Source organism: Melospiza melodia, chromosome 24, assembly GCF_035770615.1.
Source record: "Melospiza melodia melodia isolate bMelMel2 chromosome 24, bMelMel2.pri, whole genome shotgun sequence".
Classification (NCBI taxonomy): Eukaryota; Metazoa; Chordata; class Aves; order Passeriformes; family Passerellidae; genus Melospiza; species Melospiza melodia.
In genome coordinates, this window is record NC_086217.1 from 5,598,993 (window position 1) to 5,624,735 (window position 25,743).

The 25,743-nt window shown below is 43.2% G+C and overlaps 2 protein-coding genes across 4 annotated transcripts in view; one reads left to right on the plus strand and one right to left on the minus strand.

Moving 5' to 3' along the window:
* TBCD (tubulin folding cofactor D) overlaps window positions 1-10,581 on the plus strand; it is a 122,902-nt gene extending 112,321 nt beyond the window's left edge. The window contains exons 36-40 of the mRNA XM_063175628.1: window positions 4,015-4,104; window positions 4,538-4,625; window positions 5,874-5,983; window positions 8,327-8,411; window positions 10,256-10,581. Of these exons, the coding sequence (XP_063031698.1) occupies window positions 4,015-4,104; window positions 4,538-4,625; window positions 5,874-5,983; window positions 8,327-8,411; window positions 10,256-10,267 (385 nt within the window). The 3' untranslated portion in view covers window positions 10,268-10,581. The remainder of the gene's footprint in view (window positions 1-4,014; window positions 4,105-4,537; window positions 4,626-5,873; window positions 5,984-8,326; window positions 8,412-10,255) is intronic.
* The window catches only part of B3GNTL1 (UDP-GlcNAc:betaGal beta-1,3-N-acetylglucosaminyltransferase like 1), a 107,018-nt gene continuing 88,077 nt past the window's right edge, over window positions 6,803-25,743 (minus strand). For all 3 annotated transcript variants that reach the window (XM_063175631.1, XM_063175632.1, XM_063175629.1), the window contains exons 9-13: window positions 22,791-22,926; window positions 15,297-15,365; window positions 14,087-14,161; window positions 11,557-11,643; window positions 6,803-8,694 (exon numbers count right to left, since the gene is read on the minus strand). In XM_063175631.1, the coding sequence (XP_063031701.1) occupies window positions 11,563-11,643; window positions 14,087-14,161; window positions 15,297-15,365; window positions 22,791-22,926 (361 nt within the window). In that variant the 3' untranslated portion in view covers window positions 6,803-8,694; window positions 11,557-11,562. The remainder of the gene's footprint in view (window positions 8,695-11,556; window positions 11,644-14,086; window positions 14,162-15,296; window positions 15,366-22,790; window positions 22,927-25,743) is intronic.

The following is a 25,743-nucleotide window of genomic DNA, read 5'->3' on the forward strand; positions in this document are numbered from 1 at the left end:
ATTTTTTTACCACGTTGGGCTGAATGGAGTTTTAGCAAAGGAATTGGCATGTAGGATGTCTGTCAGGATTATACCTAAACCAGCCACCAAATAGGCAACTGCTGCATTGTAAAAAAGTGTTTGCACATGCATTTTGATGTTTGAAATGGAAACTCTGCTCTCCCACACATTTATTTTCTAATAAAACATCCACAGTCCAGAATGGGAAATATCCAACAGTGCTTCATTTAACCAGGATTAGGGGCAGGATCAGTTTGACCCTTGTGAGTGCTCCAGTTAAAACCAGTTGCCACAGGGTGTCACTCCTGCCTTGCACAGGTGTAACCCACCAGGCATTTTCCTGCCTTTTCACACCCTGCAGCTTGTACAGTTTGGAATATAAAGCTCAACATTTCTGGTGTGGTTCTGCAGCTGAATCTCAGTGTTGGGGAAGCTCTGTGTGCTTGGTGTGTGATCTCTGTGCAGAAGGACAAGTGAGCCCTGGTGTTCATCCCCTCTCTCCTGGTTTGGATGTTTGTGCTCAGGGGAGGTGGATTTACCTTGTGTGGAACAGCAGGGATGGGGAGTGTAGGGTGAATATCTGTCCCGTGGGGCTGGAAATGAATCAGCTTCATCCCCAGGGTCATCAGATGGCTTTCAGAACTGGCTCCTCTGTTGTGCTTGGCTCAGGGAAAAGAGCTGCTGTCAGGAATATTCCAGTTGTTGTTTCCTACCTGTCCTGAGGTGACATCAACCTGCTTGTCCCTCCTGCAGCCAGGAATGGTTTGTGGCACTGCAGTGAATGGCACTGGAGAGATGCTGTGGGTGAAAAGTGCTCTTCTCCCATGGGCTTGAGAGCTTTCCTCAGTCCCACCAGTGCCAAAATAGGGAGGGAAGAGAGGGAAGGAGGGAGGGAAATAGGAAGGGAATAGAGAAGGAAATGGGGAGGGGAATAGGGAGGAAAATAGGAAGGGAAATAAGGGAATAGGGAGGGAAATGGGGAAGGAAATAGGAAGGGAAATAGGGAGGGAAATAGAAAGGAATGGGGAGGGAAATAGGGAGTGAGTAAGGAGGGGAATAGGAGGGAAATTGGGAGGGAATAGGGTGGGAAATAAGGAGGGAATAGGGAGGGGAATAGGAAGGGAATAGGGAAGAAAATAGGAAGGAATGAGGAGGAAAATGAGAAGGGAAATAGGGAGGGAATAGGGAGTGAATAGGGAGGGAAGTAGAAAGAAATGGGGAGGGAAATAGGAAGGGAATATGGAGTGAAGAGGGAAGGAAATAGGGAGGGAATAGAGAGGGAAATAAGAAGGAAATAGGAAGGGACTAGGGAGGGAAATAGGAAGGGAATAGGGAGGGAATAAGAGGAAGGTTTCTCCTGGCAGCAGGCAGGTGGGTGCTGGGCTGAAGTGTTGGGGATGCTGCAGCATCACTGACTGACTGCTGCTCCCACCAAGCAGGGCAGCAGAGCCCTCAGGTCTGTGCTCACACAGCCCAAACCCTCCTGATTCCATCCCTGGGCAGTTTGTGGAGCTGCTCTGGTGGCATTGCAGAGAGTTTGTGGGTTGGGGACTGCTGGAGGCAGCGGGCACAGCTTGGAGCAGAGCTCTCAGAAATGCCCCCTGGGCTGCTGGAGCTCTCCAGAGGCTGCTTTGAAAGCACAGAGGTACCTGGATGGTGGGAGGACCCTTGAGGGCAGGGAGGACAGAGGAGAGAGAGCTGAGGCCACTGGCAGAGCTGGCATTGGAGTGTCGCTGCTCACTGTGGTGCAGGGTCCTGCTGCTCAGTGGATGAGGGATCCCCAGTGCTGCTGGGGCTGCCCTGGGGGCTGCTGGCTCCTCAGAAGTGTGGTAAGATGGGAATGATACTCAGGGCCATGAAAACAGAGCAGCCTTGGAATGGCAGCTCAGGATCTTGTGCTCTCTGGGGTAATAAATGGCATTTCTCTCTCCTACATCTAGGTACTTTACACGCTAACAGCAGCACCCATGTATTCTGGTTTTTTCTGGTGATCTTGCAGTGCTTTAAGGAAGTCTGTGTCCCCACGTATCCATGATAATTTCCATGTGTCCATGCTCCCCTGGATTGGTTTTAAGCAGTTTTCCTGCTCTTGCATGAACAGCTGTGCAGCAGGAAGCAGGCAGGGGCTGGTGGCAGCTGCACCCTGGCAGTGGCACTGCTGAGACCCAGCTCACCTCTGGCAGTGCCACACGTCCCCACTTCACAGAATGCACAGAGAACTTTCCTTCCCCAGGGCTGATGCTGTTCCTGCTGGCACAGTGCCCACACAGGAGAAGGAATTTTCTCAATTTCCTTTACAGAGGCCAAGCTATTTGAGTCATTTGAGATCACACACAGGTTAAGTTTGGTTATTGCAAATGTAGAATTGGCAACCAACAGAAAGGAAAGTGCATCTGTTTTAAACACAAAATGCTGCTCATGAGGTTCCATGTTTTAAATTTGTTCCAGATGCTCTTGTTCCAATTGGTCTTTTTGTTGCTCCCCTTCTCAGTTTTGTCCCTGCTGTTCAACCAGTTTAAATCTCACCTAATTCACTGACTGGCCTGGCCTGTGCTGAGAGGCAGGCATGCACTGCAGGGATTGCAATTAGCTCTGTGCACAGGGAATTTGTGTAATTGGGGAGGGAGGAGGAGAAATTCCACCAAGGTAAGACAAAATATACCTCAGCATTCAGAGAGCTCTTCCCTCACCAACCCAGACCAATCCATGCCTGTAGACACACACAGACTCGTTCATGCAGATGTCTGTTGTTCTGTCATGTGTAAAATTCTTTACCTCAGTTTACCATGGTTTGTTGTTCACTTTTTTTAAATAGTTCACTGTTTGCCAGTACATGCCAGGATTTTGTTACAAATTTTTAAGAAGTCATTAAAAACCACTAACTCTTGTCTGGAAGACTCTACAGAACAAGGCACGTTACCTTAACAAAACATCTTGGCACTGCTATAAACATCTTATTTTAAATATTCTGCCCTTCAACAGATGACAGTACCCAGCTTTCTTTAATAGTTTTTATCCACAGCTCTGAATTGCAGTAGTAGAAAATGAATGTTGCTATTTTTGCTTTCTGCTTCCCATACACAATGCAGTGAGGTTTCCAAAATACACAGCCTCAAAGTTATTGTGCTCACTAGACAAATATGAAATAGTTTCTTTTGCATCTATGGCACTTCAGCCTTGAGTGTGGCAAGTAAGAGATTAAATAATTTGAACTGAAATAAAAGCATTAGTCCCTCTTTCCTTCTCTTAAATAGATCCTTGGAATAACTAAAAGCACTTGTGTTTGTACGAGTGTCTGGGAAAGAGCTGTGAGAATCACGTTTCCCAGACTGTGTGGAAAAAGAAAAGAATTTGCTAAATATATTTAAAGATGGCTTCATGGCCTGTCCATGTAATAGAACTGTGAGCCCTCTGTTTAATTACGTTGTCTGGAATCACTGAAGGAATTTGGGCTGTGAAATGGTGGGGTAGCTAAGAACAACATTCATCCCCTTTATGTAAATTTGGTTGCAGACCTTAGGGAATGACCATGATGATTTGGGCTGTAAAATGGAGTAGTTATGAACAACATTCATCCCCTTTTATGTAAAGTTTGGTTGGAGACCTTAGGGAATGACCACGATGATACACAGAGTGAGTAACTGTTATTTGGCCATAGGATAATGTAATTCCTGACATGGTATTTCTGATCATTCCACACTGCTTAAACACAAGCCATGGCAAGGCAGTTATCCTGCATGGACTGAACCTGTTTGGCTAAGAGGAGGTCACTCCTCAGCACACAGATAATAGCAATGTAAATAATTAATTATTAAATTATTAAATAATAATAAGGCTCAGGAACGTGGTGGCCAAACTCCCCTGAGCTGCTGAGGGGGACCACAAACCAGCCTGCAGTGTGTCTTGCCTTGCCCTGGAATGTTATTTTAGCATCCTGACAATCATGAAATGTCTTTGAAATTCTGCTGAAACCTTCTACTCATCTTTTTTTCTTTCTTTCTTTCCCATTCTCAGCCATCCCTTCCCAGTGAAGTTGTTCACTCTCTGTAAAGAAGAGATCAAAAGGTCCAAAGACATCCGGAAGCTTCGCTCCAGCATAGGAGTGTGAGTTAATGAAATCAATCTTTTCTCCCAGAAATGAGGAGTATTTCACTTACCAGATGGAACACTGAGGTCTGGTTCATGTGGAATTTAAATGGAAAATACACACAGATACATGTGATTGAAGGTTGTGGGAGTCTCATAGTTCTGGATGGTTGAAGTGAAACATATGATGTGATAAAGTTGAACAAGGTTTAAAATTTTCATAGTCCTTAAGATGCTTAAAGGGAGTAATTTGCTTTTTCTTTGTAGAGAAAGAAAAAAAAAAAGGGAATAATTTGCTTTTTCTTTTTCCCCTCCCTGTTTTTTTCCCAATGTCTATCTTCATCCTAGTTCTCAAAACTTACTTGTGCAGTTATAACACAAGTTATAACTGATTTTATAATCTGTTATGAAACAAAAGTTATAATCTGATTTTTTTTCTGATATTTTCTAGATTTTGTGGGCTGATTCAATTTCAAGGAGACATGAGAGAGAAAGTTTTCTTCCAGTTGTTTCTCCTCCTTTGCCATCCCTTCCCTATAGTAAGTACTGAAGACTTTGCACATTGAAAAATTGACAAATGAAAAAGAATTTTACAAACGAAAAATAATTCAAATGTGATTTTTGGTGGCTTGTCCTTGTACACTGAGATGCAGACAGTGTGCTGAACTGTTGGTAAGAGAAGACTGAAGTCTTCTGTTCTGATGTCCTGTTCATTTCTTAATTCTGGCACAGAACTTTTTAGGAGATCAGGGGGATCCTCAGGGGGGTTTCCACAATGGGGCACTGCCCAGGGAATGGGCACAGCCATGAGGCTGCTTTGGACACCAGGGATGGACAGGGTGGTCCTGCACAGGACCATCCCCAGGGTGTGACTCCTGGGAATGCAGGAGCTGGCCTGGATGATCTCAGGAGCTGGCCTGGATGATCCCTGTGGCTCACTTGCCCTCAGCAGCCCCTGTGGCTCTGGCCTGGCTGGTCCCTGTGGGTCCCTGGCTGGTCCCTATGGGTCCCTTGCTGGTCCCTGGGTGTCCCCTGCCCTCAGCATCCCTGTGGCTCTGGCCTGGCTGGTCCCTGTGGGTCCCCGTGGGTCCCTGGGTGTCCCTTGCCCTCAGCAGCCCCTGTGGCTCTGGCCTGGCTGGTCCCTATGGGTCCCTGGCTGGTCCCTATGGGTCCCGTGCCCTCAGCAGCCCCTGTGGCTCTGGCCTGGCTGGTCCCTGTGGGTCCCTTGCTGGTCCCTGTGGGTCCCTGGGTGTCCCCTGCCCTCAGCATCCCTGTGGCTCTGGCCTGGCTGGTCCCTGTGGGTCCCTGTGGGTCCCTGGGTGTCCCCTGCCCTCAGCATCCCTGTGGCTCTGGCCTGGCTGGTCCCTGGCTGGTCCCTGGGTGTCCCCTGCCCTCAGCAGCCCCTGTGGCTCTGGCCTGGCTGGTCCCTGTGGGTCCCTGGCTGGTCCCTATGGGTCCCTTGCTGGTCCCTGTGTGTCCCCTGCCCTCAGCATCCCTGTGGCTCTGGCCTGGCTGGTCCCTGTGGGTCCCTGGCTGGTCCCTGTGGGTCCCTTGCTGGTCCCTGTGGGTCCCTGGGTGTCCCCTGCCCTCAGCATCCCTGTGGCTCTGGCCTGGCTGGTCCCTGGCTGGTCCCTGGGTGTCTCCTGCCCTCAGCAGCCCCTGTGGCTCTGGCCTGGCTGGTCCCTGTGGGTCCCTGGCTGGTCCCTGTGGGTCCCTGGGTGTCCCCTGCCCTCAGCAGCCCCTGTGGCTCTGGCCTGGCTCTCTGCTGCCTCTCCCCATCCCTGCAGATCAGGAAGACCACGGCCAGCCAGGTGTACGAGATGCTGCTGACCTACAGCGACGTGGTGGACCCGGCCATCATGGAGCAGGCCATGGCCATCCTCAGTGACACCAACTGGTGAGTGCAGTGCAGTCCCCAAACAGCCCCTGTGCCCTGGAGGGACCAAAACTGAGTCCCTGTGAAAGCTGTGATAGCTCAGGTTCAGCTCTTTCTTGCTTCCACGACATTCCTCTGCTCTAAAGAGCTCTCCAGGATCCTGGCCCACTGGAAGGGGATGTATAAAATCACCATTAGATAAAGTAAAATAGCCATATTTTTCTAACAACATAAAAAGGGAGGAAATCTTGGAAGTTTTCCACGAAGCAGAGACTGGGCTGTGCAAACAGTCAAACTTCAAGTGCACAGACAGTTTCTTGGCATTTACGAGCACTGGCAGGATTTGGGGAAAGGAAGGATCTCTGCAAGCTGGAAAACAACAGAATTAGCAGAACAGCTCAAATCTCCCATGAAATGTAATTACTCAACATGCTACAAGCCTTGTATTCAAGCAAAGATTTGGAATTGGAGCAGTTTAGATGTTTCCCAGGATAGGATGGCATGAATTAAACAACCACTTCATAGAATGTAATTCTTTTTTTTTTTACTTACCTCCTTCCAGGGGCAGGGGGAGAGGGTCCTGTTCTTCATGAGCATGATCCAGTGACTTTTAGAGCAAGAGAATCATTCCATGAGCCCCTTTGCAGTGACAGGAGCAGGGAATTTTGGCACTGGATTTTCTCCTTCCTGCAAATTCTAGCATTGGGCATTATTAGCTGGGCAGGTTTGAGAAAATACAGAATTCTAAGGTAATAATTTGTTTATTCATTTTGCTGCCTTGTTAAACATTTTTCCTTGTCACAGACCTGGCCCAAACAGCAGTAACAGAGAACAGACAAATATAGAAAAATATATAATTTATTTAGTCATTATATTAAATGGCTTTTTGTGTTCATTGACATTTCATGGAAATAAATTTATCCCAGACAAGTTCAAAGAACAAATACACCTTAAGGATGGGTGACAGACTTGCAGATTGCAGTTACACTGTTTGACTTTTATTTCCGTGCTTGAGCTTAAAGAACTTTATATTTGTGAAAAGTTCATCTGAGTTTATCATTTGCAGGGGTGGCTGCTGCTCTTTTTCTGAATTTTCCAGTACAAAACTGGAACAGGAGTCTCAGGTTGGAAGGAGTGGTTGCCAGCAGTTCTGCTGTGGTTACAGTTCCTTGTTTAATGCAGGTGGAAGTTTAGGATTTTGTTGGGTGTGACTCAGAGCTCCATGAGCAAACCTGCATTTAAGGGCAGGCTGGCTCAGGAATTGCATAAGGAATTTGTTCCTGACACTGCAGGATGAGCTGAGTGCTGTCCCCAGGGATGGTTCCACTCACAGTGCTACAGGAAAAGCTGTGGAGTTCAGCTCTGCTCATAAACAACTCATTCCTAAATCAAAGCAAAACACTTCCCCAGAAAAACACTCCAGAGAAATGAATATTCTGTTTTCACCCTGTCATTTTTAGGGTGTGCCTGGCTTACACTGGCTTGGAGCAAGCCCTGAGTGCCCTGCTGCACTGTGGCCAGTGCTCTGAGATGAAAGACAAAGGGCTCATTTACTCAAAACTTAATTGTTTTATCTTGGTAGATTTGAGCTATTTACAGAAAAAGAGATTTGAAGTTGTTGCTGAGTGTCACAGCGAGCTGCTTGTTTTCCTCAAGGTCTCCCAGTGCTAAAATAATCAGTTTAAATTCTGAATTACCCTAAGTATTAGCAGCAGGAAGCCGAATGAGAATTTGAAGGAGTATGGTAATTACTGGGATGCACATATTTTCCTTGTTGGGACTCCAGAGACTTTATCATACAATTGTGTCATGCAGAGTTTAAACAAATTACTGTATAAATAATACACTTTGTTTAGCCACAGGGAAATTTCCAGTGGTAAATAAGACAAATTGCCCAAGGTGTGAAAATAAAAAAAGGTTGAAGTTATAAATAACTCACCCTTTTTTGCTTTTTCTTTAGAGGGAATGGGAGAGTCTTTTCCAAATCCAATCACTTTAGAGAATAAATTAAATGAACTTCTAATCAAAAAAGTTGTACAAATAAGTGGGGTTTTTTAATATAAAACCCTATAAAAGAATAGTCTTGGACCTTTTATTAGCCAGTGGCTCATATTAGCTAAAATTAGCCATTTTATTAGACCTGTGGCAGATCTGGTGTGTATTTGTGGTTTATCTGACTTAGGGTGGTACAAAAGTGGTCCTTTAGCCTTCAAATGTGACACAACAAAAAAACCCTTGTCATTTGAAATGTGCATGAAAGGACACATCCATTGTGGTGCAGGGGGGACAGGGATCACTGAGGGTGTTTTATGGATGTTTTATGGATTTTCCTGAATTAACTGGAAATCACCTTTGCTCTCCCAGGGAAGCAGAGCTGCCCGTGGTGAGGGAGAGACGAAACTGCCTCTGCGACCTCATGAAAGTGCCCAGACCCCAGCTGGTGGCCAAGGTGAGGTGGGAATGTGCTCCAGGGGCTGCTTTTTCCATGGAGCTGTCCCTGAGGATGCTCCCAGCCAGCTGCAGCACACGTGGGATGGCTGGAGCTGCTGCCTGAGGCCCTCCCAGCCCCGTTCCAGGGAGCATTCCGGGCTGGCAGCGCCGCATTCCAGACACAGATGTGCAGCCACTGCTCCTCTGCCCTTCCTGGGGAAGGGGAAGCGACAGCAACTTCTCCATTTCAGCAGCAAATGATGGCGTGAGGTGGTGCAGACCACAGCACTGCAGCACTGCCTCTGTGGATGGATAGCATACAAAACCATAAAGTGTATATATATACATAAATATATATATATATATGTATGTAATGTATATTTTTAGATAGTTTGGACATGCCCACCCAGCTCAGTATTTCAGAAGTACAGAACTTTCTGCTTGGGTAGAGGTTCTAGAAGAGGTTTTTTAGTGTTTTAAAGAATATGTGTTGCTGTGTAGATATAAATATTTATCTTTCTTTAAAGACTCATTCTTAAGACACTATGAATACCCTTCAAAGACCTCCTGCTGACTCATGGCAGTGTTTTCACTCATTTTCCAGTTTTGACCATCTGCTTCTAGTACAATTTTAAGAAACCTCAGCTAACATTTCTATAATTCTGGGAAACAAGTGTCTGAACCTCCTGCCCAGCAAGGAGTTGTTTTTAGAACAAAAAACTGACCTGAGTGTTGCTGTTCAGTTTTTAATCAGGTAATAGAAAGGTTATGCTCAAAATAAGAGATCTTACAAGATAAACTCTCTGATCTCAAAAAACTCCTTGTGTCAATCCTTAATTTTTGAAAGCTTAGAGAAGACTGATACTTTAGGAGAGAGCTGTCTCTAGGATAAACAGAATAATAGGAAATATCTAAAATATTAAGAAATAACAATATCTAAAAATTGTTAGTAGTAAAATAATAAAAATATAATAAATAATAAAAATATCTAAAATAATAAAATCATAAAATATCTAAAATAATAAGAAATATCTAAATACATCTAAATCCAAGTATCTCCGAGGGAGATATGGCAGGATAAAAAGGAGAATGAAGTTGGCTTCCAGCTGAAATCAATACTTCCTACTCCTTTAAATTTTTGAAATTTGCTGGAGGGTAGTTCAAACCATGGTGTTAAAAGGACTAAATATTGCAGCTTTATATTTTCTTTTCCGTTTGCATTAGTTAATTACAGGGCTGGGAAGTGCCAGGACAGCAATGCCACAAGGAGCTGCAGTCCCCCCCCCCCAAAAAAAATGGCTCAAAATCCCAAATTTCCCTCCAGAAAAATTGAGAATGGGAGGGAGGGGGATTTTACCTCCTCCCTGTTGTGCCTGAAGCCCCCCCAGGATGGGTCTGAGATGGTTTTGGGTCTGGGGGTAAATCTGGGATCCCAAATCCTGCCCAGGGAAAATGGGGGGCTTTGGAGGGAGAGATCTCCCAAATTCCCAGGAAAAATGGGGAGTTTGGGGGGGGTTTTCCACAATTCCTGTGAGAAACAGGAGATTTCCCCTCAAATTCCCAGGAAAAACAGGTGGCTGGGGTTTTCTTTCCCCTTGTTTCCTGGAAAAAACAAAGTTCTCCAGTTCCCAGAAAAACAGGGAGTTGGGGGTTTGTTCTGAGTGTAAAACTCCCCAGAATCTCCCACCTGCAACCCAAAATTCCCCCCTCACTGGGAATTCCAAGGTGAAGGTGTTGGGTGAGGGGAGCAGGGGGGCTGCCTGCTCCAAGTGACTTTCCCTTTTTTCCCTTTTTTCTTTTTCCTTTTCGTTTCTCTTTCTCTTTCCCTTTCCCTTTCCCTTTCTTTTCCCTTTCTCCCTGCAGAGTTCAGCCTGAGGAGAGCAGGTCCTGCTGCTGGGCTGTCCTGGAGCTGCTCAGTGGATCCAGGGTGGGAAGAGGCTGAGCTGTGACATCCTGATCCATCCTGACACCTGAGCACTGCCCTGCTGGGCAGGAGAGGCAGAGCCTGCCTGAAAGCACCCATGTGCCACAGGAAGAAGACAAAAATTCCTTGTTTTCAGTTTTTAATGTTGCTGTCTGGCAGGTTCTTGTCATGCTCTGAGCTGTCTGGTTTGGTGTCAGGGTTTTGTACCTCCCTGAATGGAGCCTGTGCTTGTACACACAGCAAGAATTAAACCTGACCTGCTGCACTGATCTCTTCAAGACTGATTTTTCAGAGGTGAGAATGGCAACACTCAGTGATACTGAAATCATCCTGAGCATCAAATGTCCCTGTGGAAAAGTCTGTTATTCCTATGTCATAGTTAACCAAAAAAATCCAGGTTTCACTTCAGCTGATGTCAAAGCCTCTCTTAACAAATAAGCAAATAAACAGCTTTAAACAAATGAAGAGCTTAACAGCTCTTTATGTAACTAATTCAGACAAATTAGTTTTGTGGTAAACTCAGTTTTGAAGAAGGTGAGGCAGTTCTTCAAGCAGCTCCAGGACTGCTAGGAGACTCCAGACTGCCAGAACTCCAGCTCATTTCTTACCCCCTACAAAATGAAATCACTCTGAAATTGATCCTTAGTGAGCTCAATGTGATGGGAGGCCACATTCTATTGTAATTACACTGTTATTTTATGGCTGTAATTAAATCCCAACAGTAGAACAGTGGCTGTGTGTGTATTGACACCTCTACAAATGTGAAAGGAAGGAAAAATTCAGGCAGAGAAGCTAAAACCAAGCCAGTTTCTCTGTGATGTAAATGCTGCAAACTGCAGGTGTTCACTTCCAACCTGGCTGGCTCACACTCTGTTTGGTTTTGAATAAAGTAACTATAAATGATATTATTCAATACTTCTTAAGTATTCCTGCAAGCTGGACTGGGAGTTGGAATTAGTGGAGCTCACTGACTGTTAATCACAATTTACCAGCAAACTGAGTGATATGCAACAGTAAAAGTAGTAATGCACACAGTAAAAAAACCCCAGTAATAACTACTAATGTGCACAGTAAAAAGTAATGCACACAGCATTACTCTGGTGTAACTGTGACCTCCCTTACAAAGGGGTTACTCAGCCCAAAAATTAAATTAACAAATCCCAAATGACTAAAAAGTTCTAAACCCCTGAAGAATTTGGTTTTCCTGCACGCAGACACACAGAGAGCAGCACTGCCTCACCTTGCTTTAGTTAAAGTGATAATAATCCTTCCCTTCCTTCAGGTTCAGCGTGGCCAGGTTTGTTTCAAAGGCTCCACCTGTCATGTCCTGTGAGGGAAGAAGAAGAAAATGAGCTCAAACTCATTTCAGGCTGTAGCAGGTTGGGGTCACTGATTCTTTAGGCCACAGAAGAAAGTCCCATTTGCAGAACTAAACAAATAAACCACAGCTCAGGAAAGTTTCTTTTGAAAAATTCACGGGATTTTGAAAATTTAGCATTCAAATCAGTGTTGGGGGGATATCAGACAGCTCCTCCCTGTGCATTGCTGCTCTGGGGCACACAAAGACTGCTCAGCCCAGCTCTGCTCTGGTGTTTGCCAACTCTGACATTGGCAGAAAATGGACAAAACAAGGGGTTTGGCTGGATTCTGAGCACTCTTTAGGTTGTCTGATAAAACAAGCCCTTCATCAAGCAGATGAAGTACTCTGCAGAGTTAAAGGTGTTTCCTTTTGAGCCCCAGTCAAGTTATCAGGACAGGAACTGGCTACATTTGGTCCTTGAGCAACCTCAGTGATGTCATTAAGAAAACAGGGCAAATTCAGCATTCCTGAGCACTTCCTGCAATCCTGAATTACTGATCTTAAGGAATGTCACAAAAAAAAATCCCCCAAAAAATTAATGTTTGTGTGGTTGGCCCAGAACAGCAAGAGTGAAGTTTTAACTGTGAATGTTTAAGATGGGAAGTTACAGAAAGGGAATCCAACTGGAACTGAAGGAGTGGAAAAAAAATAAACTGCTTTATAGAGGGTTAAAAAAAACACATAAGAGTCCAGATGCTAAATTAAGTGGGAGAGTTAAAGACAAATCTTTCATTCACAAAGCACAGGAAAAGCCAGGCAGGGCTGTACAATAAGAGATTTAACCACAAATTTTCTGAAAACTTTATACAATCAAACTACTTTAATTGCTGTGACAGAAAAATAAAAATCCCTTTCATTTCCAGCCGTTGGAATCCAAGCCAAGGCAGGGCACAAAGCAGCATTTCCAAGCATTTTGCTTTTACCTCCGAGCAAGAGCAAACAGGGAGCACAAACCCTTGGGTGAAGTGGCCCTGAGCAGCTAAAGCCACACTTTGATTCTCTTCAGCAAAAACTCACACACAGAGAGCAGAATTCCAGCCCCAGCTGCCTGTGAAGCCATTGTAAAATGAGCAAAGATCAGAGGATGCCTGCTTCTTGCAGAAGGATTTGCTCTGGTACCAAAGCCATGCCAGTGCTCACAAGGGAGGAACTGCCTGAAAAAATAAATGAGCCAATGCTGCTCCAAGTACATGGCCAAGAGAGTCACTTCTGGTAAACAGCCCACTTAACAAACACATCTAATCTCCAAAATCACCCTCTCAGAGCTGCAAAGGAACATGCAGGTTTTGTCTGTATCAAAAGGAAAAATAATCCCCTACCTTGAACAGCAAAATAAAAGCCAATAAAGCCCCTTAAAGCACACTTCCTTCTTCAGAAAATGGTGATGAACTTTGGTTGGTGAAGAATAAGCAAGCAGAAAATGCTCAGTGGCCATGAGGGGAAAAATAGACTGAAATCCCAACTGCAGTCAGAGAGCAGAGTTTGCAGACAAGATGTTGTATAATAGTCTCATTGTAAGGGCTTCACAGATTAAATGTGCTTCAGAACAGGTTGCACAGATGTTTTGTCTGGGGACTTCCACCCACTGTTATATGCAGTATGAAAAATTAAATTAGTTGTAATAGTACTTGCTGATCCAAGAGTTTATCAAGCAGCAGTACAGGATAATGCCCCAAGGCACTCCCAGTCTGGCTTTACAACCCAAGTTCTGAGCCCAGAGCTGATCAGGAGGCTGGGAGTGCCAAGTTAAATCAGGCTGTACCAGAGGAGAGGAGATCCAGCTGATCCATCCCTGAAGTGATCAGCCCAGCATTACAATGTCAGTGTTGTGTGGAGCTGCAGGTTTTAGTTGCTGTCAAAAGGGTTTCTATTGTTTTTTACCACTGCAATGTATTTGCTATTTTAAATCTGTGTTACAACAGCAGAAGAACTGCTGGTTATCATCTAATTATATTATCAGGGCAATTAAACTACTTGAAATAAGTTACCACAGTCAGATAGAGAAAATGCTTCAGATTTTGGCAGGGCCAAACTAAATGCTTTTTAAGGTCTGATTTAAAACCAAAGCCTTTGCCATACATGGGCCTGCAAAATTCTTGGCCCAAAGGAGGCTGAGTGCACGTGCTCATTGGGGGTGTATTTGGTATTGGGGAAAGAAGTACAACAGATCCAGCCCCTTCACAGAAGCTGGTCCTTTTCTTATTCTTAATTAAGTTGTCCCTTTCCTTATTCTTAATTTTACCCAATACTGCTGATTTAAATCCCAAAATACCCTGCACAATCAGTGTGATTAAAAAAAGCCATTCAGTAGAACAAAAGCTTCTGGGAAAAGGCACTTACAGTGAATAGAAACTCATTTTCCTGAGGAGCAAATGCTGCTCCTGCGGGTGAAGCCAAGGGTGGGACTCACCAGCTTCACACAGATCACAAAGGGTGGAGTTGCATCCCTGAAGTGACACACAGGAATTTTTGGTTTTGGTCTCTCCTGCAGGAGGAAGGGGTACAGAAGCATTCAGGTTACTTGCCAGCTTGGTTTTAGGAGCTGCTAAACTCAAAAAGGGGGGAAAATGTGTTGAGCTGTGATGCTGAAGAGAGCTTGCTCATTCTCTGCCTGTGGTTGTGTGAAATTGCACCAAATCTGAATTTCTGCTCCCAAGAGGAGCAGCTCTCACTGCTCCACTGCTTCCTCCTCACCTCCAAATTCTACTTCCAGCCCTTTCCCAAACAATTCCCTCTTTGACCTGATGGCAATGTGTGCAGCTTCAATGGCTTGTCCCATAACAAACTGTTCCTCTTTTTTTGGTTATTTTTTTGCCATTTTAGTGAACTGCATCCATTCCTGTGCCCTCAGACAGCATCAGAGCAGGCACAAGGGCAGAGACAGAGGAGGATCCCTCCCTCCTGCTGGAGCTGTTAAAGGGCTAAAGCTCATCTGGGTTCAGCACAGATCCAAGCTGCAGGATTTTCTAAGGATTCACAACAGCTGCAGTACAATCTTTGCAGCTGATCTGAGAAAATGGGTTTGTTTTAGGAAGACCAATGGCCAGGATCTGTGTCAGTCACACTGACAGTATTACTGAGCTGCTGGGCAGTGAGTCCTCAGAATTCCAGGCTGAAATGCTGATCCCAATTGCTTCCATGCAGCTCAAACACTCAGTGTTTTCCCAGTATGGAATTGCACAGTTCCTCCATGCTGTACCTGAGGAGGGGCCCTCCTGTCCCTCCTGTCCCTCCTTCCCTCAGTCCCACTCCCATCAGGGTAATTTGATTCACAAGATAATTAGTTGGAAAATTTTCAATTTTGAGGGTTCCTTCATAAACCAAATTCCACTCCCATTTAGAAGACACACCTGTCAGTGAAGACTGTTTTACCCCATCATCAGGATCCTTTCAGAATAAGCATTTTTGTCTTTCTAAACTGACTTCACTGGGTGTGAAGCTGACAGTCTTGGCTCCAGTTTGCATTCCAATGTCCATTCCCAGCCCTCCAATGTTCTGTCACTGCCTCTCCACCAAAATGAGCTGCTACACAACTACAAGATCAGTGACAAATTCCTTCATCACATTCCTCAGGACACTTCTAGATCACAATAAAGAATGCAAGAGTGCCTGTAACTCACCTCAGACTCCTCATAGGTGTAGAATCCTTTTGTTATTTTCTTTTCATCAACATCACAAAATGCAGTTATCTGGAAAACAGCAGCAGAATGTTTCAGTAACCCCATTTCACCTGTAATGTATCTGTGAGCAGAGCTGAGGCATGGGATGGACACAGGAGTAGGACAAAGCACCCTGGGCCTCCTTTGGAGCTTAAACCCTGATTAAATCCTGTCTGGGTCTGTCTCAAGGAGTGGAGAAAATTCTGCAGGTGTCTATGAGCACATTCTGATCTAAGTCACTGACTGCATAAGGGAACAGCACCAACCCCATCCTCAGGGAGTAAACTCATCCCAGAGATCAGTTTCCTCATTTTGGCACTTCCACTAAAGCCCAGGATGAGATGCAATAAGAGCCTCTCTCTTCCTGTCCCCCCCAAGCATGGGATGTACCCCAGACACCTCAGGACCACTGCTCTGGGTGCTCTGCAACACCAGCCTCAGTTCCAGGGCACAGCACACCAAATCTGGCAATTCCTATGGTTATGGACTTCAATTTCAACTGAAAAGCTCAGCAGATCTGATGTTTAAACACAAATAATTACTGCTTCCCTTTGCTTATTCTTACTGGAGTTATGAAAGAATTATTTGCAGCCCTAGGTGCCAGATATTTCAGATGGGTTTTTATTTACATTCCTCATAAATATGCAGGCAGAATAAGTGCCTGCCATCTAAAATACACAGTGGCCTTATTTTTGAGAGTCACTAGGTTGCCAGGAACATTTTGGAAGACTTTTTAAAATAAACATGGCTATGTTTTCTTCTGACTTCCGTTGGATCTATTCATTTTATCTACATGGAGCTCTTATACTGAAGCAGAACAGTTGAGATAGTTAAGGTCATACAGAAATCAATTATTCTGGTGAAAGCTGGATAGCAGCTTTCATATCTTTTTAATTGCTGCATTAAAAATTGATTAACAACACTTACTGCTGAGAAAATCTGAAAAGCCAAACAGCTGTTTATTAATTTATTAAGTTAGAGAAGGCTGAAAAGGCTGGCTGGCTTTCCGTGTCTAAAATCTCTCTCACACATTTTCTTCCTGTGATTTAGATGGTTTTCTTTTACCTAAAGTGACCTCATTCTGTTTGTGTAGAGGGTTTTTCTAATACCATACCACTTCCTTCATTAAACATCAATGGCAAGAGAATGCAAACAAAACTATCAAGGGACTGCAAATAAGGCTGCAAAGCACCAGTGTCCAAAGCAATGAGGGAAATGAGGGGATAAACTGGGCAGGGACAGTCCTTGGAACCCCTTAGAGAGACACAGGGAGACCTGGAGAAGACAAAACAGGCACCAAAAGAAGAACAGAACATTAAGGAAATACGGAATTTGCACTCTGGGGCTGAGTGAGTGAGGAATCACATCAGGAGCACTCTGAAAATTTGCTCTGATGCAGGGATTGCATGAAGGACATGAACCCTGTGGCAGCACTGGAATGGGAACAGAAGGGAAGGAGGGAATTCAGGAAGGTGCTGGAGATTGTACAAGGTGTTTGTGGCTGGTGCAGCTGGGTTAGATGGACACACACAAGCAGCTCCTTCACAGATTGATCCACTTTACATCCCTGGCCCCATTTCCATGACCACTGCAATGCTTTGGGGTAGCTGCAAAATCAGATGGTGTGGATGTGTACACACACAGAGATTTATAAATGTGTGTGCACATGAAGGGAACCAGTACAAGTCACTGTGGGAAGATAAATTCCCTGCATGTATTCTCTTAATTCTGTGCTAACCGCCGTTAAAATTCTCCAGTATTCAGCAAATCTCAGTTCTACTGCTTGTGTTTTACTGTCCTGGAAGCTGTGATCATAATAAATAATATTTAGCAAGATATGCCTTCAAAGCCAACCCAAGAGAGTTCTAGGAACAAAGTACAATATGTTGATTTACTGTCCAATAAATGAAGTTATTTTTGGAGCTGATTATGCTCTTATAGATAATAAAAACCAAAATAAACCACCAAAACTTATCACACAAGGTGAAGTTCTATTTACAATTCTCTGTCACTACCTGAGAATTCAGCTGCAAGATCTGTGCTGGAAAGTCTCACTGTTCACCCTTAGTGTGTTATTACCCAGTTAACAGAAACCCCTGAGTGGTGTCTGCACTTCTCAGCAGGAATCAATTTCTTCCCAATATCTAATCTCAATCTCTGTCAGTTTAAAACCATTTCTCCTTGTCCTGTCACTACATCCCCTTGTAAACAGTCTCTCTCCAAAGACACTCCTTGTATCACTAAATTGCCATTAATTCCAGCTCTCCCTCTCCCTCCATCACTCCAGTTTCTGGGTGTAGAAAACTCTGCCCTTTCCAGTCCCCAGAACACCCCACACAAACCCCTCAGTGAAAAAAAGAACACAGATGAGCCTGTGACAAATTTCCCTTTTTGATGGAAAGAGCTCAAACCCTTTTTGTTATCACTGAGGTATTTCCCTGTATAATTCCCAATGGGCTCAGGCAGCTTAGACCTGGTATTTACAGTAGTAAAAAACAGGTCAGACCTGAATGGGTGATTTTCCTGCAGCCTGCACACCATGTGGGTGGCCAAAATGTAAGGCAACTCTTTTTCTGACACACACTATTTATTTTCCAATTAAAGCAAAGCTGTGTTTGGAGTCTAAATACAGGACTTAGGCACAGTTGTTTATCCTATAAGGAGAAGCCAGGGCATCAGGCTTATGGGAGTTATTTACTTTATACACTATCAGGATAAACCCAGAGACACCTATTTATTTTCCTGCATTAATGGCCTTCTTTCTTGTAGCTTTTATGAAGAACATCTATGCACACACGAACTCCTGTCTCCCTGTGAGAAACCATGAATTATAAAGCCATAAAGGAGTCTCAACTTGCTTTTTTCCAGCCTCCCCTTTTAGCAAAATTACTCTTTGGCAGTATGACACACTGAGTCCTCAGACCACACTTCAGTGTTACTAAAATATATGAATTATTACACGTTTTTGTTTTAAACATGTATAAAAATCTGCACAATTACAAAAATTCCAAAGGAAAGAATTCTCTCTAATTCTAATTCTCTCAGCTCAAAACTGGAGGAGCTTGCCACAGGCAAGCTAAGGAACTACTGTAAGTAATTTTTATAAATATGGACTGCAACTTCCACTAACAGTGGTGTAAGGGGAAAAGGAGAAATTGCCTTCTCCCTCCAAATAGAAAGTTTACATTGCTCAAAAGATAAGATACCAACTCAGAAACAACCTCTGCTAGGGGATGCCACGTTTGAGGAAGATAAAAGCCCTTTTCTGGCTGCTCTTCCTCATAAACACAGGGGCTCGTCAGGGCCAGGCTGGGGCTATCAGACCCCCCTGGGGAAAGGAGTTTAAAGGCAGCACATCCTCCTGCAGTCCCAGCAGCAGCAGCAGTGACAGAAGGGAGCCTTGGGGTGCAGCTGGGAGTTCCTGCCTGCCGGAGCTCTGCTGGGATTGCACAACAGTTTAATTGTTTTTTCCTGTGTGACTGGTTGGGTACTGCAGACAGTGTTTGCTCACACTTCCCATTCCACTCAGATTTCATCATGGAAAAACTGAAAGGTTTCATCACCCTAATGATGTCCTTTTATGGTGAATGATCTTCACAGGATTTTGTTTTCACCTGTGGTCTGTAGCAGCCATTTACAGAAAGCAACAACCTGAGATCAGCACATTCTCAGGTCTGGAAGGACATGAGAGGCAAGTTCCACATGGGAGAGTGAATAACTGAGTGGAACCTGACAGAAAACTGGAAAACCCTTCCAATAAATGGTCACCTGCACACTGGGACTTCTCCCTCCTCCTTACATCAGCTGGTGTCTCAGAGTCACCTCCAAAGACACAACCTGCAAAATCCTACTGAGCAAAATCCAGAGACAACCTGCAAAATCCTACTGAGATCTTCCCTGCTGCATTCCCTCCCCATCTCGTGGAATCTCCCATCAGTTTTAAACTTCTAGTGAACCCTGTTAATTCTTCTATTTATAATTCTTTCATTGAAGCTTGTAGAAAGTGCAACAGGAGCATGTTAATATACATCTCTGCAAAAGCAAAATCAATTTTGGCCATTCATGTCAAAACAAAGCAACTGAAAGCATCACAATGCAAGTTCACATAGATACAGCTAATGAAAAAACAGGACAAGGACACAGGGGCAGGAACAGCTTCTGCCATGCCATGGAACCAGCAAGCACCAGCCACAATCTGAGTGATTTTCTGATTTTCTGTGCCAGGAGCTGCTTTTATTTCACCTCTTTAGCACTACAGCCAGGACAGAAGCTGAGGGTATCCTTAAATCCCAAAAATTAATTTCATTATTCCATTTAGACACCATTCCACTGAAAACAGCAGCAGCTTCCCCTTTTTGCACATACCCACAACAAAATCAACGGAGAATTTTAACACCAGAATCCAACATGCAAAATCAGCCGCTAAACACTGGATATAAAACATTTCCCTTGTTATGTACAACACACAGCTGCCTTCATAGGGACCTCACTGCCAGAGACTCATCCCTGCAGAGGAAATCTGAGTGTGCCAGGCACCTTTTGGGTGTGCACAGCTCTGTGCTGGCAAAACAGAGCTTGCAAAAAGCTCTTCCTCCCACATGGAAACAACAGGGAGTATTCCTGGCCAAGAAGCGTTCACTACAGCGCAAAATGAAGCCTTGATTTACCCCATGTCATGGTAGGGTGTTTTATACTTGGATTTAAGTGAAACTTTCAAATTTCATCTCCTTCCTTGCTCTGGAGGCTTTTAACTTGCTTTCACATTGACATTCCATTGTGGAGGTGGGTGCAACATTATTATCCTTTTATTGATGTTTCCTTGATTTCCATGTCCCCACTCCAGGCCCTGACAGTGCCACTCACACACTTTCAGAATGGTTAAAATGCTGCAAAATTTGAACATTTCTTGGCTGTGGGGATGAGCTGAAGGACCAGAGCTGCAACACAAGGTTTGGTGATGCTGCCCTTGGAAAAAGGCAGAGGGAACCCAATGGATGAAATGTAAATGGTCGATGAGCCAGGGAAAAGGGCCTTCAAAAGACTTGTTCTGTTGTCACAGAGGAATGGCATGGCCTGGCTGTGTACAAGCACTGTTTCCAGCCCACTAATGAGCTGATGCTTATTTGGGCCTTTCCCCTGCTTTTCCATGAGCCACTGGAACTCTATTTTCAGCCATCGGAAATGACACGAGATGTTAATGCTCAAGTTCTCCTTTTAGCTGAAGTCTGATGGAGAATGAAAGAGCAGACAAGACAGCTAAGAAACCCTCCAGGCACATGGAGCATCCCAAAAAACATTTGGTTTCCATCTTCAGCTGCAAATTATAGACACAACGGATGTGTTTTAAACAAAAAAAGGCCTGTTTGACTTCATTCTTGCAGAAATGCTAATACTGAACCACTGTCAGCAGTGCGAATCAAGAAGGGGACAGCCAGGAAGCAGAATTTCCCTAAGAATACTGAGATCATGGTAATTAATTCATAAAAAAACCTACTAGTGGAATAATTTTTTTCGTGTGTTGCTGTTTAGCAAAAATCCTGAGCCTTGGATTTTTGCCTGACTCCTTGGGAGACAAAGCATCACTTTAATATTCAGTATACAGATGGCTGAGGGAAAAGAATTGCTGAGGTGTCCTTTTCTCTTTTAACATAACCACAGCTCACATTCACACTGTTTCCCAAACAAACTAAAGTAATAATTTGTTAGTGAGTATGAACATAGACAGACTGCTGCTTCCTGGAATTGCCTGAATTTTGTTTTCTAAGAAACAATTCTCTTTGGCACAGGGCAGAGCTGGGCTTTTCAACACCCACAAAGATCCTGTCAGCAGAAGAAATGCAATTGCTTTGTTTACCAGGTTCTAAAAATACTAGAAACATTATTTTCTTCTTGAAAAAGACGTTTTCTTACACACCCTAAGCCTGACAGTTCAAATTATTTAATTCTCTTCCTGAGGATTTAGTACAGTCCAGGTTTGTTTCAAAATTACAAAATAATAGAAGGTGTATGTAGGAAGGTTTTTTTGAGGTCTTTTTTCTTAGTCCTAGGAATTTGTGTCCCAAATTTTCTGCAGGTACTTGGTGCCAATTGAGAAAACAACCCTGCAGAGACTCCACAGTGCAGCCAGAGTCAGTCAGGACATCTGGTGAAATTCTGCACCTCAATAAAAGTATGCAGACAAACAAAGCATAGGTGAAATCTCAGAAGCCTAAACTGACTTAAAGTATAAAACAAACTAAAATTAACTTTAGACAGCTATATTCTGTCTAAACTTAATTTTAGTTGGCTTTATACTTTTTTAGATTTTAATATATATATAAATAAAAGATAATTGTCATTATGATTATTATATATAATAATGAAATAACATACAGAATATAACTGTCATAATAAATCAAGAAATAAAAAATCATATTTAATGGACAGGTCTGTCCTTTCTGAGTAAAGCAACTGATTAATTTAATATCTTTTCATCCAGCTCACCCACTGCCACACGATGGCAATGACTGAGGGATGGCACTGGATTGGCACTGGAATATCAAACAGGAAATTCAGTTCAGTTTTTGCTTTGTACATTTACTCCCATGCCTATTCAGTAATTCTAACTGTGTGTATACAAATGTCTTCTATTTTTTTATATGTGTGTGGTCTGAGGGCCACAACATTAATCAGGTTTTTATATGTATTTGTCATTTTGTCTTCCCATCCATATTCTTAAGAAAAGAAAAACACATGCAGCAATAAAATGAATGTTCTGTGGCTCTTTATAAGAAACAGCCATTTGACATTAGCCCTAAAGCCTTTATCTAACACACAAAGTTATTGCACACAAGAAAATGCTATAAAAACAAGGTATTTAGACTCTTGGACAAATCTATCCTGAGAAATATCTGCCACTGCCAAATCCCAGCATTTTCAGCTGACTGTGAATGCGACAGCCATGTCCAGCAGTTTCTGCTCACCCTTTCAGCCCACACCAAACCCTTTTTTTTTTTTTGGCAATCAAATCCTTTTTGGCAATCAGTCCCTTTCCAAAGGGACTCACAATGATCAGGGACGTGCCCAGTATCCACTTTGGAACTGGGCAAATATTACACAGGTATGGATGACTCTGGACAAGGCAGTTCAGCACCCAAATAAAGAGTTCACAACCCAAATAAAGAGCTGCTCTACTCACCTGAGTACCTGCCTACTACAGCTGTGTCTCACCTGCTACTGTGCTTAGCAGGGACATGGTGCTTTTCTTGCTCTCCCTGCCCACCATAAGCTCTAAATAAAATATCATGGCATTTTAAAAGAAGAAATACATCACACAGAATATTGAGAATTGCCTAAATTTATATTAAGTATCAACCTCGTACTTTGGGGACAAAATATCTTATGAGAATTTGCTGGGTTAGATTAAAAGAATATGAAGAAGAAGTGGGTTTGTACAAATGTCACTTTCCAGCTCACCTTTTTCTGATTAGCTGGTGACAAGCTTCTGTAGAGTTTCTTGCCTTGCTTGCCAGCATTCCAAATGGTGAATGATGTCCAGGAGCTCAGGACTCTGTCCTCAAGGAATCTGACTCGGTGATTCCAGATGGTTTCCCTGGAGAGTTGGGAAAAGGGCAGATTCTGTTTTAGCATTATTGTAGAGCCATGTGCACATGTACACACTCACCTACAGGTAAACCTGACAAAAATGATTCATGTAATACCAAAAAAATTAAAATCACATCAGAACATTAGATTGGAAATTTCTGAGGGAAACGTAGGAAAGAAATTCTGTGGAAGTTCTCAGATAAAAAACATTTGGTCAGTTTACAGCCTTAGACACTGAAGAGCTGCTGACATCTTCCACAAGTTCAAGACAGGTTCTTAGAAAGAGAAAACAATGTCAAGGAAAGCAGTTTGTTCATGGTCCATTTCTCCCAACTGGCAAATCCACTTGGACAACCACAGCTTTTTTCATGTTTGAGTGTGTTCTACCCTATAATGCAATATTTAAGATTGCAACATTTATCATGAATTAAAGAAAACTGCCTGCTGTTAAAAACATCTGCTTTATTTCCAGCATTCATTTAATATTCATTAACTATGAACCCACCTCAGACTTATCAAACAGTTTCCTAAAGAGAATAAACTGATTTCCTCAATTTGACAAATGAAACTTCGTAACATATATCTCTTGAACGAGGCACCTTGAGCTGTAACTTTCTTTCCCAGGGAATTCTGATGAACCCCCAGTGGGGTCTCCTTATTTAAGGCAATTTTCAAGTGGAGTTTTCCATTTTCTTATTTGCATCATTCCTTCACAGCCCCAGTTCTGTTCTGAAGGCCACACAACCCTGATGGGACCCAGTGACCCCACTTCACTTCAGCACAGCCAGATCCTGCTCAGCACGTCATCACTGATCCTGCTCTGATAACTTGGAAAAGACCTCGAGCACAAATAAAATCTCCTCACAGCTCCAAGGATGATGGCTCTGCACCAGCATTTCAACTAATGGGGAAAAAGAAAATTTTGGATTTGATCAAAAATCTCTTCTAATGCAACCACAAGATGCATTCCTGCTGCAAAGCTTTAACTGCTGCTGGCATCCTTTGACACTTGCCTTTTTCCATGTTCATGAGAGCATACTGCAGTCCCAAAGGAAAGTTTAAGGAACAAAATATGAAGGTCAAGTATTTTTCCAGGATCACTTTACTAGAATTTCTGCGTGCTTCTAAAAAGGAAGATTATTGCGTTGCACATAAATGGAAAGCTTTTAAAAGTGATTTTCCTTTGAAATGTGACTTCAGAAGGATAACACCATATTACATTCCAAAGGATCTTCAGAATCTCTTCTGTTGGCTTGAGTGGCACTGGCAAGTTTCTTTTCCACTTGAGTTTACAACATTAAGGAAACTAAAGTAAAAAACCAGGCAGCCTTACAAGGCATGAAAAGAACCTGTAACTAATTTCTAGGTGCAGTGCAAACACTGCAATCTACCTCCAGGCTCATAAAAGAAGTTTTTATTTAATGGAGATAGAGGTCCCAGCACAGCAGTGTTGGTTCTTCCAGACAGTTTGTGGTGGCCATGAGACCTTCAGTGCCCTACTGAGGTAAAATTCAATCAGACCAAGTCTCAGAGTTGTTAATGAAGATTTCAGACTGAGGGAGATTTAAGGAGATTTACTGACTCATCTCACCTATCAATGTTATCCTGCAAAAGCAAGTGGGGAAAGATTGTAAGAGAACTGCACTCTGAAATAAAAGGGTAGGAAAGGTATTAAACTCCAAATCAATTGGGTTGTTGTTCAACCACAAGAATATTGTCAGACAGCTTCATTTAACAACAATAAAAACCTTTCTTAAATATGTACTGTGGGTTGTAAAAACAAAGCCAGTATACCCAGCAGTTGGGATTTTTTGCTTGCATCACTGAGCCATTCTTATGACAATGCCCACAGAAAAGCATTTGAGCTCACATTGTTGTGGTGTTGTCAGGGTCCCCAGGACGAGGTGAGAGATGAGAATTGACTTCAAGTTCTCAGAAGGATGATGATGATATGATATGATATGATATGATATGATATGATATGATGATATGAAAAGAAAATTATATACTAAAACTATACTAAAGAAAGAGAAAGGAGACATCAGAAGGCTGATGATAATAAATGATAATAAAAACCAGTGACTGACCAGAGTCCCAACAAAGCTGGACTGGGATTGGTCATTAATTAAAAGCAATTAACATGAAACCAGTCAAAGATGCACCTGTTGGTAAGCAACCTCCAAACCACATTCCAAGCAATCAGATAATTATTGTTTACATTTCTTTTCTGAGGCTTCTCAGGAGAAAAATCCTGGCAAAGGGATTTTTCATAAAATATCACAGTGGCACTCACACCTCCATATTGTGTGTTTTCAATGAAAAAATTAAGTTCTATCAAACACTTTGAAGTTTTGATTTAACCCTGAAATACTTTCAACAGTGCAAGGTGAGATACCAGATAAACACAGAACTGAGGGGAGAATTTAGAGTGACACTCAGAGGCTTCATCTTTGTGAGAACTCCCTCTGCACAAACAATCCCACAGGCTGGGGCAAAGGGATCTTACAGGTGTCAGAGGAGAGAGTTTCGGTTATTCCCTTCAGGTTTCCGCTTCACCTAAGTTGCCACTTTTTTTTTTTTTTTTTTTTTTTTTTGATGTTTCCAGAAGAGATAACTGGGATTCCTGCCTGGAGGGATAAGGGAATGCCATTTTCCCATCCTTCAGCAGCCAGTGCAGGTGCAGCAGACAGGAGCTGCAGCAACGTGCAAAGGGTAATTAAAGAAAATGCCTGAAACGATCCAGAAGTTGTACAAACCACTACTCAGAGATGATTCTCACAGCTATTTTCAGATTATGCATTATTACATATTCACAGCCACCAGC